Raw genomic sequence first — 19,104 nt, forward strand, 5'->3', positions numbered from 1 at the left:
TGAATCCCAAGCCGGAATTAAGATTGCCGGAAGAAATATCAATAACCTCAGATATGCAGATGACACAACCTTGATGGCAGAAAGTGAGGAGGAATTAAAGAACCTTTTATTGAGGGTGAAAGAGGAGAGTGCAAAATATGGTCTGAAGCTCAACATCAAAAAAACGAAGATCATGGCTACTGGTCCCATCACCTCCTGGCAAATAGAAGGGGAAGAAATGGAGGCAGTGAGAGAATTTACTTTCTTGGGCTCCATGATCACTGCAGATGGTGACAGCAGCCACGAAATTAAAAGACGCCTGCTTCTTGGGAGAAGGGCAATGACAGGCCTAGACAGCATCTTGAGAAGTAGAGACATCACCTTGCCAACAAAGGTCCGTATAGTTAAAGCTATGGTTTTCCCAGTAGTGATGTATGGAAGTGAGAGCTGGACCATAAAGAAGGCTGATCGCCGAAGAATTGATGCTTTTGAATTATGGTGCTGGAGGAGACTCTTGAGAGTCCCATGGACTGCAAGAAGATCAAACCTCTCCATTCTGAAGGAAATCAGCCCCGAGTGCTCACTGGAAGGACAGATTGTGAAGCTGAGGCTCCAGTACTTTGGCCACCTCATGAGAAGAGAAGACTCCCTGGAGAAGACCCTGATGTTGGGAAAGATGGAGGGCACAAGGAGAAGGGGGCGACAGAGGACGAGATGGTTGGATAGTGTTTTCGAGGTTACCAGCATGAGTCTGACCAAGCTGCGGGGGGCAGTGGAGGACAGGAGTGCCTGGCATTCTCTGGTCCATGGGGTCACGAAGAGTCGGACACGACTAAACGACTAAACAACAACAACCTGCCACCTTTCACTCAAGGAGCTCAAAGTGGCCTACATCCTTTCCCCCCTCCCAATATTATCATCACATCAACCCTGTGAGGTTTGACTGAGGCAGTTGGTGACTCGCCCAAGGTCACCCAGTGAAGTTCATGTCCGAGAGGGGATTTGAACCCTAGTCTCCCACATCACTACACAATACTGTTTGTTGATTAAACCCCATCCCATGCTAAAGCCACTATGTTAATATAGATTATGTATGGTATATATATGAACACGCACAAAGGGGGAAGGGGACTGGACAAGATAGCTTACAGTGGAAGTGTTCCGAGATAGGGAGCAGTTAGCTGCTGCATCAAAGTGACAGCTATTCTAAGAGGTCCCATGTTTTTGAGCTGGGAACCAAACTACAGTGGTACCTCGGGTTACATAGGCTTCAGGTTACATATGCTTCAGGTTACAGACTCCGCTAACCCAGAAATATTACCTCGGGTTAAGAACTTTGTTTCAGGATGAGAACAGAAATTGCCACCACGCTCTGGTGGTGCGGCAGCAGCAGGAGGCCCCATTAGCTAAAGTGGTGCTTCAGGTTAAGAACAGTTTCACGTTAAGAACAGACCTCCAGAACAAATTAAGTTCTTAACCCGAGGTACCACTGTACCTAAAATAAATCACCCCCTACTCCAGTTTTTGTTTCGTCGTCGTGTTCAATAAAACCAATTTGAGCCCTGAATCAATAGTGTGGTGTTCTTACAGGCAGTGTGGCTAAAACTTTCTGAGGCCTGGAAGAACGAACCGTGTCCCTGGCACAGGATATGCATGGCAGAAGTTCTAGGTAACTTCTAGGTTAGATTACTGCAATATGTTATATGTGAGGCTACCTCTGAAGTCGCTTTGGAAACTTCAGCTGGTACAGGTTGCTTGCTGGGGCAAGATGATTTGAGCATATAAGGCCGATTTTGTATGCATGATGCTTTTAGGGGCGGCTTTTGCTAAGGGATTGGGCGGTGTTTCAAGTCTTTAAAGGTTCCTGCACACTTTGTTCGTGGTCTCTCACCTCCTTGCAAGGAGGTGTGCATGTGTGGCGGGGCAGCGGATCTAGTTGCAACAGAAAAATAAAGATCCGTCTTGCTTTCACTGGATCCTACCTCCATCTATTTGTCTATGGCTGATAATGGGCTTTGAGGATACTAAATCCCTTGGGGATGACGTCTCGTTTACATCAGGGAGGTGGGCAGCAAAAGCCAACCCATAATTTTTCTGCGACAGGTTGCCTTGGGCAAGATAAAGTGACTAAATAATAATAATAATAATAATAATAATAGTAATAATAATAATAATAATAGTCTCTAGAGACAGGCGGACGTCAAGCAAAAAAAAATAAAAATGAACAGTGATCTGTGAACCAGTGTAAGGCGGTGGCCAGAACGTTTAAAATTCCTTCAAAACCATCCCCCTCCCCCACGTTTCGGACTACAACTCCCATCAGCCCCAGCGCGGCTGCGGGAGCCTAGTAATCCGTCGGGAAAGCTGGAGGACCGGGACGACAATAGAGGTCAGCTAGAGCGGCACCCTCCGTGTAAGGACCGCTTCCTGTTTCCGGCTTCTGCTCCCGGGCTGCTGAAGCTGTTGGGGCGGGCGGAGCGGGCTGGTGCTTAGAGACGGCGCGAGACTGAAGTAGGAGCAGCAGCAGCAGCAGCATGGCAACCGCCGCGGTGAGCGACAAGCCTCTTTCCCTTCCAGGAAAGAGACCCGGATTAATCGGAACTTTTTTGGGTGGGGAGGAAGGGGGGTCCGGGGCGCCCCCCTGCCCTCCGTTTGCCTCCGTGCGTCGCCCTAGGGCTGCCCCCGGAGCCTCACCGGCCCCATCTGAGGGGAGTGGGGGTGGGGAATCTCCTCAGTAGTTTGTGGGACTCCCGACCGCAACCTGGGACAGCTCAGTTTGTCAGAACAGCAGACTCTGAATTTCAGGGTCGTGAGTTCGAGTCCCACGTGGGGGGCAAAAAATGGTCCTGGCTTTGCAGGGGGTCGGGCCAGATCACCCTCGCGGGCCCTCCCAACCCCTACAATGCTGTGGTGATTCCCATCAGCCCCGGCCCCCCATGGCCAGCAGTCAGGGATGATTCAAGTTGCAAGAAAGGAGATACCGACTAAACATGAGGAAGAACTTTCCGACAGTGGAATGGAGTCTGCCTTGGGAGGTCATGGGCTCTCCTTCCTTGGAGGTTTTTAAGCAGAGGTTGGATGGCCGCCTGTCATGAATGCTTTAGCTGAGATTCCAGCATTGCGGGGGGGGGTGGACTGGATGACCCCTGGGGTCCCTTCTAAACCTACAATTCCATAATGGGCATAGTCCAGCGAGAACCGGAGGGCCACAGGTTTCACCCCCACCCCTTACTGAAGACAGATACATCCATCTCATGCGTTTTCAAATCCGGATTTTTCTCCAAGGAGCTCCAGCTGGGATAAAATTCTAGAGTTGAAAGCCACCCCAAATGGTCACCTAGACCAACCCCTGGCAATGCAGGAATTTCAACTAAAGCGTCCATGTCATTCGTCGGAGGGAGCCTGTTCCACTGTGGGATAGTCCTTGCTGTCAAGAAAGCTCCCTGTGTAGTGTAGCGATAAAAGCAGGATCTAGTATGGCTTCAAATTGGATTGGGGCCTGCCTGTTGGGATTCCTGCCTTGCAAGTGGTTGGGGATCCCATCCAACTCTACAGTTCAGTGATTCTCAGAAAATTCTTCCTGTTGTACAGTATAGTCAGAATCTCCTTTCTTGTGACTTGAAGCCATTGATTTGGGTCCTGCCCTCAAGAGCAGGAGGAAACAAGCTTGTTCCACCTTCTATGTGACAGCCGTTTAGATATTGGAAGATGGTTATAATATCTCCCTTCAGTCTCCTCTTATCCATGGTTAACTTTCATTTCCCTGCATCAGTTAATTTGAGGCTGATTGTCGTTAGTGAATTTCAAGGCTGAGCTGGATGGTGATGGTCACTGAATGGCTGAGTAAGGGGTTTTCTGTCACGCCAACCACTGCACCCCTCTTAAGGACACCACATGGGCTCTCATATAAGCTTTGCAGATATAGCCTGCAAACATTTACGTTTTGTGGTTTTACCTTGTAAACCTTGAGGCCCAGTCAAGGAAAAAGGCAAGGTTTTCTCTCCTCCATCTTCGTCATCCTTCTTTGCCCTTTCTATATCCATCACTTGATTGTTTCAGAAACTGGGTATTCAGTAGTTGTGGAAAGTCACATCCAAATACGTGAAAGGATTTAGAATGCTTGTGTTTAGAATGCTTTGTGGTGATGAGGTATGAAATGTAGTGTAACTCTTCCTCCGAAATGTGTCCACTGATACCTGGATTTTGGCAGGCCTCATTAAATCATTTTCTCTTTCAGGCTACCAAGGTCCCTGAAGTTCGGGATGTCACCCGGATTGAACGGATTGGTGAGTTTCCATTGCTCCTTGACCTGGGATTGTCTCCCTGGCGTTCCAATTTATTATAACACTTTTCAGGTATTTGTCTAAACACATGGGGGTTAAAAGTGTATAAAGAACTGGGGGCATGCAAATGAAAGGGACTTTGCATGCCTGACCAAACATGCTGAGGAGCCTTTGTGCAATTGGGAACTCTGTGTTATTTGGATTCTAAATTGCACAAGAATCTTGTATGCATTTCAGTTGAATGTGCATAGGTGCTCCTGGGCTCAGCGGACAGGCACTGCCATGCCAATGGACATTCGGGCAGGTCTTCCATCACTGTACACCTTTAACCCTTGGATGGCATCTTGTACACCTCCTTCCGGTAACTCTGGCAGCCAAGCTGGTGCCAAATGTATTGCTCTGCTTGCTTTTGGACCACATCAGTGAGGCTGAGAAAGGGGTCATGTCATCTGGGCAGCTCAGGACCTCCATGCGCACTGTTTGCACCCTGGAGAGGTTACTTTGGTGCTGTTAACGCAGCAAAAACAATGCGGGAGGCACAATACGAGTTACCAGTCTCTACAGCCACAGCGGGCGCTGTGATTCTCCAGTGGTTTGACTTCACCCCTGGGGGCACACTCCATTATCTCTTGAGACAGACAGATGACAACCGAAAGAGTTGAAGCAAATGCCTGAATAGGACTTGTCAAGTTCCTCAGTGAAGATTATGTTGCTTTCTCCATGGAAGTAAATGCTTTAAAAAAGCATATTTGATCAAGGGGCAGATGGGTTTGTGGGTCACTGGCCATCTAATAATAGTCTGCATGTCTCTCACACAGGTGCCCACTCCCACATTAGAGGACTTGGCTTAGATGATACGTTGGAACCCAGACAGGTACCTGGAAAAAGAGCTTTCAGAGAGTTGCTAGATTGGTGGGTGGGTGGGTGGGTAATTGGTAAAATCTAATCAAATAGAAAGTGGAATACTAGGAGCTTTCAGAATATATAATAACAGATGAGTGGTACAGAGGTTGTTGCTATGCATTGTGGATGTAGAGACACATGTTTCTGGGGCCACGTATGTAGTATGATCATGTTTTTTCTATGCACATAACTTTGAAAGTGCTAAAGCTTCCTGGGTTTTAACGCTGACGCTCTCACCCTGCTCTGCCTCTGGTTATCTTTGTCCAGCCAACTGGAGTGGAAAGTAAGGGATTTGCCAACATCATATAAACTATAGATTAGCCCCTTTCCCAGCATTTTCCATGCAAGAGGGGGATGCGAGTGGGTTGCTGGAGGGTAATGAAATGGGTGAATGCAAGTGGCTCGAATGAAAGCTATACGTGTTGCCATTGGGATCATAAGCCTTTATGTAGCTTTTTGATGTTTGTGGGTGCATTAATGGAATTACAGGGGGCAGGGTGAAATAAAAATGAATAAATAAGGGATAGTACAGAGTGGGAATGAGGAGGAAATGAGGAAGGTAGGGTGCTGTGTATGTGTTTGAGAGCAATACGGATCTGTGATTGTGCAAACAAGGGAATAAATGAAGTGTGGGGCCTTTTGGTTTTCCTGTTCCTTCACTGTTTTCTCTCCCTCTCCCCACCACCTGGCTAGGTGTCCCAGGGCATGGTAGGCCAACTAGCTGCCCGTCGAGCTGCTGGTGTGATCTTGGAGATGATCAAGGAGGGGAAGATTGCTGGTCGGGCCGTCCTGATCGCTGGCCAACCAGGCACGGGAAAGACCGCCATTGCTATGGGTAAGGTCCAGACACAAAAACTACTTCTGCTGACACCTGAAGTAGGGATAGTACCAGAGGTAGCATTATTATCAATTTACAATGGAGTGGAAGGTTCACAGGCTATGAAGCACTTGTTCACAAATTTATTGACAGCTGCACAAATACAGTACCTCTAGTTACGGACTCGATCCGTTCCGGGGTGCTGTTCACATCTCGAAAAGTCCGCAAGTACAGTACCGCTTCTGCGCATGCGCACGGTGCAATAGAGAGTTTTGTGCATGTGCGAGACGCTCAGAGTGCTGCGCATTCGCGTGTGGTGAAACCCAGAAGTATATACTTCCAGATTTGCTGCATTCGTATCCTGAAAAAACGCAACCAGAGACTGACGTAACGAGGTACGACTGTAGCCAGGAAGTAGAAGGGGCAAGCAGAATATAAAATGGAAGAATGGTATAAAGAGGTGTGGGATATAGCTATTAATCATAAATTAACATGTGCCATTAAGTTAAGACAGGGAATATGCAGAAATGATTTTGAGGATATATGGGAGGTGTTTGTAGAATTTGTACTGTTAAAACGGAAAGGGGTCAAGCCATCGCAAGAGGTTTTGAAATTTTGGGAGGTTGGATAGTTACAATGGAATGGTCTTGGTGGTGGGGTGCACATTTTGATTCTTATTTATTTATGAATCTTACTTGTCAAAATATTTTTTAAATGTATAAAAGAACGTGTAAAATGTAAATAAATGTATAAAATATAAATTAAAGAATGAAAAAAGAGAAAGAAGTCATGCATTGTAACCAAGCAGCCATTTCTTCTCTCAGGAATGGCGCAGGCCCTGGGCCTTGACACCCCTTTCACAGCCATTGCTGGCAGCGAGATCTTCTCCTTGGAGATGAGCAAGACAGAGGCGCTGACTCAAGCCTTCCGGCGCTCCATTGGCGTCCGTATCAAGTGAGGAGCAGCCGGGAGGTCTTTTGTTCTCTGCGGGTGGCTTGGGAGTTTAAAACAGGACGTTGAGGCTGGGCACTGGAGAATTCAAACAGAAGTGAGGGGAATCAACAAGGAGGATTCTAGGAAACTTTGAAAAAACTTGTTGAGTATGAGAGCTGGGCAGCAACATGTTTTGTGGTTGATTTTGGCTTTTGTAGCATTTTGCACGGTGCGTTTAATGCCACCTTAGCTGCTAATGGGATAAAATAGGTCTTCAAAAAATAAACTAGGAGCCATTGTCTTAAATTCTCTGGCTGGAGAGTGGCACACACCGCAAAGCAAGGCCTATTGGATTCCTCAACTGCCTCTGAAATTATATTTCCAGCTCTTCTTTTTTGATGAACGTGAGGTACTCTGCAGTCTACTCTCTTTACCTGCTGAGATCAGTTTTATCCCCTTATTCTTGCAGGGAGGAAACAGAAATCATTGAAGGTGAAGTGGTTGAGATCCAAATAGATCGCCCGGCGACTGGCACTGTGAGTTGAGGCCGGAGTATAACGCAGGGGAGATGGCAGGCTAGCTATTACCCAGTAATGGCAGCACTGCACACTGCAGCCCATTTATCAAGGTAATAAGCGCTGGAGGGATGTTGACTGTGTCCTTCTCATTGCAGGGTGCAAAGGTAGGGAAGCTGACACTGAAGACAACCGAGATGGAGACCATCTATGACTTGGGCACCAAGATGATTGAGTCCCTGACCAAGGAGAAAGTGCAGGCTGGGTGAGCCAGGGCCGGGCGTGGAGGTGGGCACAGGTGCGAAGGGAGAGCCAGTGGGGAAGGGCACAGAGAGTTAGGGTTCCTGAGCTGTTTGGTATCTGTGAAGGAAGCCAGGATTGCTGGTTTCTGTGGACAACAGGGAAGCACACTCGAGTGACAAATCGAAGCAAGAAAGGATGGGGTGGGGAATGTCTAACACTGAAGGAGTGATGAAGGTGAACACAGTTCGTGAATAGCACACAGGAGTATTTAATACATTACCTGGAAATGAGAGGACATTGCTTGGGAAGGCCTGAAGTTCAGCAGTCTTTATACTTTGCCCCTGCAGGCCGACATAAATTAATAATAATAGTAAGGTAAAAAGGTAAAGGACCCCTGGACGGTTAAGTCCAGTCAAAGCCGACTTTGGGGTTGAGGTGCTCATCTCGCTTTCAGGCCGAGGGAGCCGGCGTTTGTCCCCAGACAGCTTTCCGGGTCATGTGGCCAGCATGACTAAACCACTTCTGGACACCATGATGGAAACCAGAGCGCACGGAAACGCCATTTACCTTCCCGCCACAGCAGTATCTATTTATCTATTTGCACAGACGTGCTTTTGAACTGCTAGGTTGGCAGGAGCTGGGACAGAGCAACGGGAGCTCAACCCATCACAGGGATTTGAACCGCCGACCTTCCGATCGGCGAGCCCAAGTGGCCCAGTGGTTTAGACCACAGCACGGCCCATGTCTAATAATAATGATGATGATAATAATGATGATATCCTGCCCATCTTACTTGGTTGCCCCAGCCACTCTGGGCGGCTTCCAACATATATAAAAACATAATAAAACATTACACATTGAAAGGTTTCCATATACAGGGCTGCCTCTAAATGTCTTCTAAAGCTGCTGACTCTCTTACAGAACAGATAGACAGTATGTGTATCCCTTACATGAGAACATTGACTCAGAATCATTAATGCAGAGGTCCACAAATTACAGCTACCGTATTTTTCGCTCTATAAGACGCACCAGACCACAAGGCGCACCTAGTTTTTGGAGGTGGAAAACAAGAAAAAAAACCATTCTGAATCTCAGAAGCCAGAACAGCAAGAGGGATCGCTGCTCAGTGAAAGCAGCAATCCCTCTTACTGTTCTGGCTTCTGGGATAGCTGCGCAGCCTGCATTCGCTCCGTAACACGTACACACATCTCCCCTTACTTTTTAGGAGGGAAAAAAGTGAGTCTTATAGAGCAAAAAATACGGTAGGTTTGGCAGCCAAGCATTCATTTACACTTGCCAGCTGCAGTGTCCCATCCCACCCTGATAGTGCAGCAACGTTATATGAATTTAGCAAGAATGAAGTTACGCAGCTCAGGCTTGAACAGAGTGACTAGCTCAGCTTCCTCTGGCTCCACCCCTTTTGTATTTCACCTAAACATCATAAAACTGAAGATCCTCCTTACCACTGCATTTTCTCCCCAGAGCAGGGAGGGCCTTGGCAGAGCTACCCTTGCTGGTGGAGTTATTGAAGCCTGATTAGTGTAGGTTAGGCTCCTTGCCACCCATAACCACAAATAGAAAGAAATACAGCCTACCCTACTAAGCGCTCTTTAACCCGTGCATCAGTTTTGAGGAGAGAAGATAAATTAACTTGCGATGGCGGGTGGGTCCTTTGCGAGCTGTCTTCCACCCAGAACCGAAAGGCAGGGCCCAGTCCTCATATTTCCTCCTTTTTGTGTCCGCAGGGATGTCATTACCATTGACAAAGCCACGGGGAAGATCACCAAACTAGGACGCTCCTTTACCCGGGCAAGGGACTATGATGCTATGGGTTCGCAGGTATTTGCAGTGGGGGGTGAGAAGTGCAAATGGATGGGAGGTGATGGGAGATCCCAAGGCTCCGTTGATGGTGGCTGCCTGTGAGGGTAGATCTTTGCATGCCGTAGTTAGATGCCATAGCTCAGTGGAGCACCTGCTTCGCACACAGAAAGTGCCCAGCTCATTCCCCAACATCTCCAGGTCAAAGGATCTTGGGGAGATGGACCTGAGACCCTAAGGCAGGGATGAGGAACCTGTGGTCCTCCAGATGTTCTTAGACTACAACTCCCATCATCCTTTACCATCTGCCATGCTGGCTAGGGCCAATGCAAGTTGTAGTCCAGCAACATCCCGAGGGCCGCAGGTTCCCCATCCCCGCCTTAAGAGAGTTGCTGGCTGTTAGAGCAGATAGATGGACCCACAGTTTAAGTTAGCTTTGTATGTCTTTGTCTTGCAAGAGTTTCCTGCCCCTGGGCTTGAGCATGAATGGGCTTGGGTGCCAGGCACGAGAAGCATTCAGGTCTTCCAACTGCCTATATTATTCTCTGTCCCAGACCAAGTTTGTCCAGTGCCCTGACGGGGAGCTGCAGAAGCGCAAGGAAGTGGTGCACACAGTCTCGCTGCACGAAATTGATGTCATCAACAGCCGCACACAGGGATTCCTCGCACTCTTCTCTGGTATGACGATATGGATGAACTGGAGGGAGTGGGGTGGAAGTCGTTCAATGGAAACCTGGAGTTGGAGCATGGGTAGGCAAACTAAGGCCCGGGGCCAGATCCGGTCCAATCGCCTTCTAAATACTAAGAATAATTTTTTATTAACCGACCAATCACATCAAATCAAACCAAATTACATAAATTCCAAATTACACAGCCGAATTTTAAATTTTTGTTGGGGGTACCCATATTTCAAGTTCCGAAGGGGATCCAATCAACTTCTTGCTTCTTACTGCTGTTTTAATGTCCACAAATCTAACCTTATGATGTTCACAGTACTATCCAGTCCTTTCTTATTGTTTTCCCACATCTCTTGTTGTTATTTTCATATATTTTTCCTTTCTCTTTCTGACCTCTGATAGTCTCCGCAAGCTGGTTAGAACAGTTTGTAATCCTGCGTGGATATTATTTTTTTTATCCAGTAGCCATATCCAGACATTTTCCATATAACATCACTTCCATACATCAAAACAGTCTTAGCGTCATTAATCTTCACCAATCTGCCTCCTTTCTCAAAACCTTTGAGGAGATTCACTAGGAATGCAGTCTGAAAACAAGTCCGTTTTTCCTCCCGGCTATAAATCCTTTGGCAAGATGGCGACTCCGAATTAATTGCTGCGCCATTCCCAAAAGCTCTTATTGCTTCTCGATCTCCATAAAGCATACTTTTGGTTAAAGTTTATCTCCACACAGACCTTAATCATCCTGCTTGGGTCAGTTCAACCGACGATTCTAATGAGGAGGGGTCCTTGTAAATCACATAGAAGGAAAGTAAAAAAGGTCCCCGTCCCCCATTCAGTCCCGTTGTCAACATACCCAGCCTTTGGTGTATCCTCATCGTAAAATACAGTGGTGCCCCGCAAGACGAATGCCTCGCAAGACGGAAAACCCGCTAGACGAAAGGGTTTTCCGTTTTGGAGGTGCTTTGCAAAACGAATTTCCTATGGGCTTGCTTCGCAAGATGAAAATGTCTTGCGAGTTCCTGCGGGTTTTTTCCCCTCCCCCCCTTTTCTAAGCCGCTAAGCCACTTATCAGCTGATCCACTAAGCCGCTAAGCCGCTCGCTTATCAGCTGATCCGCTAAGCCGCTTAACAGCTGATCCACTAAGCCGCTAAGCCGCTAATGGGCTTGCTTTGCAAGACGAAAAAACTGCAAGACGAAGAGACTCACGGAACGGATTCTTTTCGTCTTGCGAGGCACCACTGTATTCCTGTTTCTCCAACCTGTCGTCTTCTTTCGCAGAGGTCACTTAAATTAGCAGACTTCACACCCCTTCTTCACTTGAAATATGTGCATTTGCTTCTTTTGTAATTAATTATTCCAAATTGCTGCAACTAGTGTGCGATCAGAGACAGCGTCCAGGAGAGCTGAGGTCCACACGGGGGTATTCTGCCTAGGGCCCTCACCCCCTTCTTTCGAATTAGGGGGTGATTTATGGGCACAGCAGGCAAGGGCAGTGTTCCCCATTTCCTTGGGGCAACAAGGGAGGCTGCCTACTCCCATAACAGCCTCTTAATTACCCTGTGTGGGTCGGAGAGATGGTATTGTCGGCCATCTTCCAATGCGCCCCCTAGTGGCCCCCCAATCACCTTCTAAATACGGCCCACGGACGGTCCGGGAATCAGGGTGTTTTTACATGAGTAGAATGTGTCCTTTTATTTAAAATGCATCTCTGGGTTATTTGTGGGGCATAGGAATCCGTTATCCCCCCCCCAAAAAAATATAGTCCGGCCCCCCACAGGTTCTGAGGGACAGTGGACTGGCCCCCTGCTGGAAACATTTGCTGACCCCTTACTTGGAGGGTTTTGCAGAAATTTAGGCTGCTGCATCATTGTATCTGGACTGAGAGTGGCCGCCAAGACCCTATAACACCAGTCCTGAAAGACCTACATTGGCTCCAAGTATGTTTCCGAGCATAATTCAAAGTGCTGGTGCTGACCTTTAAAGCCCTAAACAGCCTCGGTCCTGTATACCTGAAGGAGCATCTTCACCCCCATTGTTCAGCCCAGACACTGAGGTCCAGCTCCGAGGGCCTTCTGGTGGTTCCCTCACTGCGAGAAGTGAGGTTACAGGGAACCAGGTGGAGGACCTTCTTGGTAGTGGCTCAGACCCTGTGGAATGCCCTCCCATCAGATGTCAAGGAAATAAACAACTCTCTGACTTTTAGAAGACATCTGAAGGCAGCCCTGTTTTTGAAGAGGCAACTGTTCATGTCTCCTCCTTCCCCTCCCTCATCTTGTGTATGCTCCCAGGTGACACAGGGGAGATAAAATCCGAGGTACGAGAGCAGATCAACGCCAAGGTCGCTGAGTGGCGAGAGGAGGGCAAGGCCGAGGTGATCCCAGGGGTGAGTCCCGTTTTAGAGCACGTGTTGCACCCTCCGCTGCTCTCTTCCATGCTTTCCTCTCGTGTGAGTGTTTTGCTGGGTGGGCAATGCCATTCTCCTCCTTTACCCCCCATTTCCCTTCCAGGTATTGTTCATTGACGAGGTTCACATGCTGGACATTGAGTGCTTCTCCTTCCTGAACCGGGCCCTGGAGAGTGACATGGCACCTGTCCTCATCATGGCTACCAATCGAGGCATCACCAGGTTGGCAGAGTTCACCGTGGGGTGGGGCATGGCACCATATCACCGGACAGTCGGGCACCGAGCGTGGTGGCGTTTTGGCGGCTGACTAGTCGCTGATCAGAATCCCATTTCTCAGTGACCCAGGCAATGACGTAATTCTTCCATGCCTCCTGTAACTAACTGCACCTGCCATGAAGCAGAGCACACAAGCTGGGCAGAACACTGAAACCTCTTTTTTTGCTTCTGAAAAGCCTAGTCAGGTCCTTATTCACTGGCAGAGGTGCCTAAGCCGGGCTAGAGACAGGCTTTTTCTCTGCAGTCAAGAATGCAGGCAGGGTGGTGGTAGACAAGGGCACTGTGGGAAGATGCCTTGTGGTTGGGATGGGGAGACTGTGAGCGACATCTGCAGAGAGGAGGTGATGGAGATGCCAGCCATTGCTGATGAAGTCACAACTAGATTGATGGAAAGCTGTTGGTATTTAAGTAAGTGGTTTTTGAAGACATGGCTCTACGTCACTGGACTGAATGCAGCAGCGATATGGAGGACCTGTCCTGCATACAGGGAGAGGCTGAGAGGAATATGCCTGCTGCCTAGAGGAGATTCCTTGCCACCATGTGTCAGGGAATGGTCTGAATCAGAGGATTGGGGAACGCATTCTCAGGCGGATAAGCTCCTCTTTGAAGAGGAGGAGGGGGAAAGGGAAGATTTGCTTCCCTCCAGTTTCCAGTGGTTTCAGGAGCAGAGAGAGACACAGACACTGAGCAGCTTCAACAGGAGTTGCCTAGTTATGAGATAACAGAGAGAGAAACAGGAGGGAGGGAACAGCCAGCAGAGACGTCATTAGAGGGTGTGGGGGACATAGCTGTCAACTTTTCCCTTTTCTTCGAGGAATCCTATTTGGAATAAGGGAATTTCCCTTCAAAAAAGGGAAACTTTGACAGCTATGGTGCGGGATCCTCCCTCCCCAAGAACTAAGAAGTCCGTCCATATTAGAGAACAAAGAATGCAGAGGAGGAGGAACTTTCCGTTGGCGCCAGGACGTTGCGGGAGACGGAAGCAGGAGGATTTAGAGTAGCCAACTGCTCTCCTTGTGGAGAGATGTGGATTTTTGCTCGCAACCAGGTAACTGAATGAAAAGGACTATAAAATAAGAACTGCTCGTTAATTCTTGTCTGCGAAGTTACCAAAGGGAGGGGAGGACTCTCCACGCCTGACACCAGGCTGGCAGGAACGGAGGTCCTTCAGCCGCCTCTCATTCTGGGTCTGTCCTCTCCGATGCAGGATTCGTGGCACCAACTACCAGAGCCCCCACGGCATCCCCATTGACCTCCTGGACCGCATGCTCATCATCTCGACCTCCCCTTACAGCGACAAGGAGACCAAGCAGATCCTTAAAATCCGGTGAGCCAGAGGGAGCTTGAGGGTGCAGCAGTTTCTGCCTCGGAGGGATGCTTCCGCCCGGCCCGTCTTACCGCACCACAGTTTTGCTGTTGCTGTTCCGGCGTCTTGCCCTGCTCTGTGGAAGCTTTCCTTATTCTGAGCTGGAATATCTCTTGCAGGTGTGAGGAGGAGGATGTCGAGATGAACGAAGACGCCTACACCGTGCTGACGCGCATCGGCTTGGAGACCTCCCTGCGCTATGCCATCCAGCTCATCACAGCCGCCAGCTTGGTGTGTCGCAAGAGGAAGGTGAGCTCTGGCACTCTGTAGAGGCCGGGGACTTCCACAATTCCTGTGCTGCCATTCTTCAAAAGGCCAATAAATCCTTACTTTTTCTCCCTCTCTTCTCAGTCTGACCCGCAGCTTGCAGGAACACCCTACTTGTGCCCTAGTGTGTGTGTGTGTGCATATCAGGAGCTTCATTTTCCATAAATAATAATAATTTATTACTTATACCCTGCCCATCTGGCCGGGCCTCCCCAGCCACTCTGGGCGGCTTCCAACAGAATATTAAAAACATGTTAAAACATCATACATTAAAAACTTCCCTAAACAGGGCTGCCTTCAGATGTCTTCTAAAAGTCAGGTGGATATTTGTTTCCTTGACATCTGATGGGAGGGCGTTCCACAGGGAGGGCGCCACTACTAAGAAGGCCCTCTGCCTGGTTCCCTGTAGCTTCACTTCTCGCAGTGAGGGAGCTGCCAAAAGGCCCTCGGAGCTGGACCTCGGTGTCCGGGCTGAATGATAGGGGTGGAGACTCTCCTTCAGGCGTCTATCCCATTGTTCTAAAAAGGTCTATCCCATCCTTCTAGTGTCTGTGTGCTATGCTTACAACCATTTAAAATCCCCACTGTCTTAAAAAGCAATCGGAAGCAGAGGGGCACAGATTACCAAGTGCATCTGCTCCTGGACTGGAGTTTGGAGCAAAAATGTTTTGGTGCCGTTAGGACAGCATTTGCCAACGTGGCTCCCTCCTGATACCTTGGACTGCTAACTCCCACGATGGGAGGTATGTTGGGAGCTTAGAGCAGGCATAGGCAAACTTCGGCCCTCCAGATTTTTTTGGGACTACACTTCCCATAATCCCTGACCACTGGTCCTGTTAGCTAGGGGTGATGGGAATTGTAGTCCCAAACATCTGGAGGGCCAGAATTTGCCTATGCCTGGCTTAGAGAGTCAGTGGCATCTCTTTATCAAAACCCCTAAGCTCTTGGAGAAGAGTTGAGGGGGAGGCATAAAACTAGAAGCGTTTGGAAGCCCATAGTCGTCCTCAGTTCTCATTCCCAGGACTAGTTGGAGGGAGTTGTCTGGAGTGGTGAAACTTTGCTGGAGTTTGTGCTGTGCTCTTCTCCTGCTGGGAGCCCTGACCTCTCTCCCTCGCCATTCACAGGGCACAGAGGTTCAGGTGGACGACATCAAGCGCGTGTACTCGCTGTTCCTGGATGAGTCACGCTCCACTCAGTACATGAAAGAGTACCAGGATGCCTTCATGTTCAATGAACTCAGTGAGTAACAATTTGAGGTGAAGGGATGTGTGGGTTGAAAACCTCCTCCAGCCGGGGGCTAGGCCTGGCCATCCTCGCTAGAGCTTTTGAAGTGTATGTAGGACTTTTGCAGTAGAAAAACGCAGGAGGCACTTGGAAAAAACGGAGAGCTCTGCTTTCGTCAAGGCCAGTAAAGGACAAGAACAGAGCAGTTGAATTCCTTTAGATCAGTTTGGGGAACTTCAAGCCCAGGGCCAAATAAAGAAGCCCTCTCTATCTGATGGGAGCCGGGAGCAGGTCAGCAATAACTCACAAGGTGTCAGAGAAGTTAACAGCAACTCTTCCCAGTAGGCCTTTCCCCAACGAGGCAGCTGTAGAGACTCAAAGGTCCCTGCCTTCCCACAGCTCCCTTAGTCTCTTCCTCCTCCTGGGTCCTTCCCAGGCAACCTGAGACTTCTCCGCTCTCTCTGTCTCTGCTCCATCCTCTTCATCCCTCTTCGGGTTCTAGGAGACCAGGTGGAGGAGAGCTTGTCACAGCAGGAGGGGGAAACACCTTGGCTTCTTCACCAGCCTGCCATATATCTGCCTCTTGGCCCCCCTCCTCCCCTGCCTCCACTTGCTGCTTCTGGACTGCTCTCTGCCACAGACTCTCCCTACTCACTAAGCCGTGTTACCTCTTCAGCTTCCAACGCCTCCTCTTCCCAGTCTTCTCCGACCACTCCAACCACCACCAGTCCCCGGGCTCTGAGCCTTCTTCCCTTAGGGGTTCCCCAGCTGGTGTCTTCCACCACTCCTCTGCACCCAGCCAGTCTATGACACTGACCCTCAGGAGTCTCCCAGGGCCAGGCCCTTCACAAGCCCTGCTTGTGATCACCTTTATCCAGTAATAATAATAATAATAATAATAATAATAATAATAATAATTTGCTATTTATACCCTGCCCATCTGGCTGAGTTTCCCCAGCCACTCTGGGCGGCTCCCAATCGAGTGTTAAAAACAATACAGCATCAGACATTAAAAACTTCCCTAAACAGGGATGCCTTCAGATGTCTTTTAAAAATAAGATAGCTGCTTATTTCCTTGACATCTGGTGGGAGGGTGTTCCACAGGGCGGGCGCCACTACCAAGAAGGCCCTCTGCCTGGTTCCCTGTAACCTCACTTCTCGCAGCGAGCGAACTGCCAGAAGGCCCTTGGCGCTGGATCTCGGTGTCCGGGCTGAATGATGGGGGTGGAGATACTCCTTCAGGTATACAGGACCGAGGCCGTTTAGGGCTTTAAAGGTCAGCACCAACACTTTGAACTGTGCTTTTTTTTTGCTTCACTTGAATACATTCTGCAACTGTGATATTGCCTCTTGCCTGACCAATTTCCCCTCTGGCTTTGACCACCATGTGGTATGTGGCCCCCATAAGGTTGTGCTTCTCAGGCAGAAAAGCACTGCCGCCCCCTGCTTTAGATCCTTGTTTTGAGGCGATCCTCAAATGCGCATTCCGGTTTGTTAAGACGTAACTTCAAAATGCCTAGTGCAGCACTTCTGTCAAAAATGACAGGCATGGGTTGAGTTCTCTTCTTCCTCCACCCCCTTCCCAAAATGTTTGGGCAGACTTTTTAGTGTTGCTGCCTCTCGGTCAGGCAATAACGCAGTGCAGAGTGGAGAAAACGTCCGAGGCAAGTCTGGCTTGAAATAGCAGGCGAGGAAGGATACTTGACGTGGGAATGCTGTTCTTGGCAATGGGTAGCAGCACTGAGCATATGATTCTGCCTTCAATCCATGCTGAGAAATCTTCAAAGGACGTCTAGCCCCAGTTGCAGCGTATAAACTCATTCACAGGATGGGTTCAGTACCGTATCTGCAAATCCACTGAAAAGTCCAGTTGCACGACAGTAATGATCATGATGTTTCTCATGATTGAAAGGGTGCAAGAATAAGCCTAGTTTTTGCTTTTCGTTCCGCGGTTATTGGTGCAGTGTTCATTGACCAACATATGCTAATGGCTTGGGACCCAGAAAGTTGGTTCTTCTGGGGATGAGCAGTGATGACACTGAGCGACTCTCATAGGATCAGAATTACGAAGAACCTGTGGGGCGGGTAGAGGATAATCCTCAACTGTTCGATTGTTGTGCACTACATAGGGTAGGCCTTCCTGCTCTTAATCCCCTCCTATTCCTCCCAATCCTCTATCCTCAGTACCTGCAAGAGACGCATGCAAGTAGGAAAATAATGAAAGTGTGAGTAAAGCAGCGTTTGCTTTTAGTTTGAAAGCACGGAGGTCGCAGTGCAGCAGTTGCTCCCCCAGTAGCCTAGCGAGTAACCCAGTTTGGGCTGGGGGTGGCAGAGAGGTAGCAGGAACTTCCAAAAATTGTGGTGGTACATCGCCCCCCCCCTTGCATTTCAGTAGACTTCCTGCCTGCTCTGGCAGCTTTGCAGTTGTACTTGCCCTTGAGGGCTCACTGCTCCCTTTCCTCGCCCAGAGGCCCCCCATTTGTGCCCTACAGCTTTCTAGGCCAGAGTGGAGTGCCAAGCTAGCAGCATTCAGTCAGCTACTGGGGAGGAGTTAAGCATCCCACTCACGTGTTGACCACCTTGTGATCAATGCTATTAGCCGCCTTTGCCAGGAAGACAGTTCAGCCTACAGCACGGGCTTGCAGAGAGATTGTTTCACGTCCTCTGGTACTTCTTCTGGGCGGGGTCTCTGTCAGCTTGAAAGGTTACAACTGGGGACTCTTAAAATTCACAAGTGGCAGGGATGATGTTCTTTGTTTTACTGAGGAAAACCTCTTTGAGATCCTCTTTTTTGGGGAAGTGGGGAGTGTGTTCTTCCATCTTGAACTCTTGCACCTGCTTTTTGTTTTCCAGAGGGAGAGACCATGGACACATCTTGATGGGCGTCCTTGTAATACCTGCCTCAGGTTGTGTGTGTGAATGGATGTTCTTGTATTATTATTTTGTAAAATAAACCTTTTGGAGAATTCCTGCTGTGATTACAGTGGTAGGGCAAGCAGCAGCAGAACGAGGGGCGGTCTGGTGTTTCAGCAAGCTTCTTTGCCTTGTGCAGTAAATGGGAAGGGCCTCTTTGGAGCTGCGTGCTCTGTGGCTCATACAAAAAAAACGTGATGCTTTCACGTACATTTTAGTTCTCAACTTCACATTTAATTTCGTCACCCTTCCTTATCTGGTGTGCAACGTTGGCTCTGCTGAGGGGCAGGGAATAAGTATAACCAGACTAGTGCTATTCTGCAGGAAGAGGTAATTTGTCACCAGTCTTTTATCCTTCTCCAACTGTTCCCTGTAGTTCTGGGCACGCTAGCCCAAGAGCAGAATTGCTTCCAAAAACAAGTCTTAATGTAAATTCCCCATTCTGGCTTTATTTGGGTGACAAAGAGGCCTATAGCTCTCAC

General features: G+C 48.8%; 1 protein-coding gene across 2 annotated transcripts; it reads left to right on the forward strand.

Moving 5' to 3' along the window:
- The first annotated feature begins 2,379 nt into the window (after positions 1 to 2,379).
- RUVBL2 (RuvB like AAA ATPase 2) lies at positions 2,380 to 18,677 on the forward strand. Of its 2 annotated transcripts, XM_079949785.1 has the most exons (16): positions 2,380 to 2,528; positions 4,217 to 4,265; positions 5,081 to 5,136; positions 5,859 to 6,000; positions 6,807 to 6,936; positions 7,385 to 7,451; positions 7,589 to 7,695; positions 9,419 to 9,512; positions 10,046 to 10,169; positions 12,461 to 12,555; positions 12,680 to 12,798; positions 14,060 to 14,179; positions 14,338 to 14,467; positions 15,610 to 15,724; positions 17,894 to 17,934; positions 18,563 to 18,677. In XM_079949785.1, exons 1-15 carry the CDS (start codon positions 2,514 to 2,516, stop codon positions 17,917 to 17,919), a joined length of 1,389 nt encoding a protein of 462 aa, XP_079805911.1. In that variant the 5' UTR covers positions 2,380 to 2,513; the 3' UTR covers positions 17,920 to 17,934; positions 18,563 to 18,677. The 2 variants fall into 2 exon arrangements, with proteins under 2 accessions (XP_079805911.1, XP_079805912.1); XM_079949786.1 differs by lacking the exon at positions 17,894 to 17,934.
- Positions 18,678 to 19,104: the final 427 nt, after the last annotated feature.

The sequence above is a fragment of the Podarcis cretensis genome, assembly GCF_951804945.1.
Source record: "Podarcis cretensis genome assembly, chromosome: 13".
NCBI classification, from domain to species: domain Eukaryota; kingdom Metazoa; phylum Chordata; class Lepidosauria; order Squamata; family Lacertidae; genus Podarcis; species Podarcis cretensis.

Bases quoted from the DNA above. Each gene is read 5' to 3' on its own strand.
- RUVBL2 (XM_079949785.1), top strand. The intron at 7,452-7,588 runs GTGAGTTGAGGC...TTCTCATTGCAG, and splicing joins ATCGCCCGGCGACTGGCACT to GGTGCAAAGGTAGGGAAGCT. The intron at 12,799-14,059 runs GTTGGCAGAGTT...TCTCCGATGCAG, and splicing joins ACCAATCGAGGCATCACCAG to GATTCGTGGCACCAACTACC.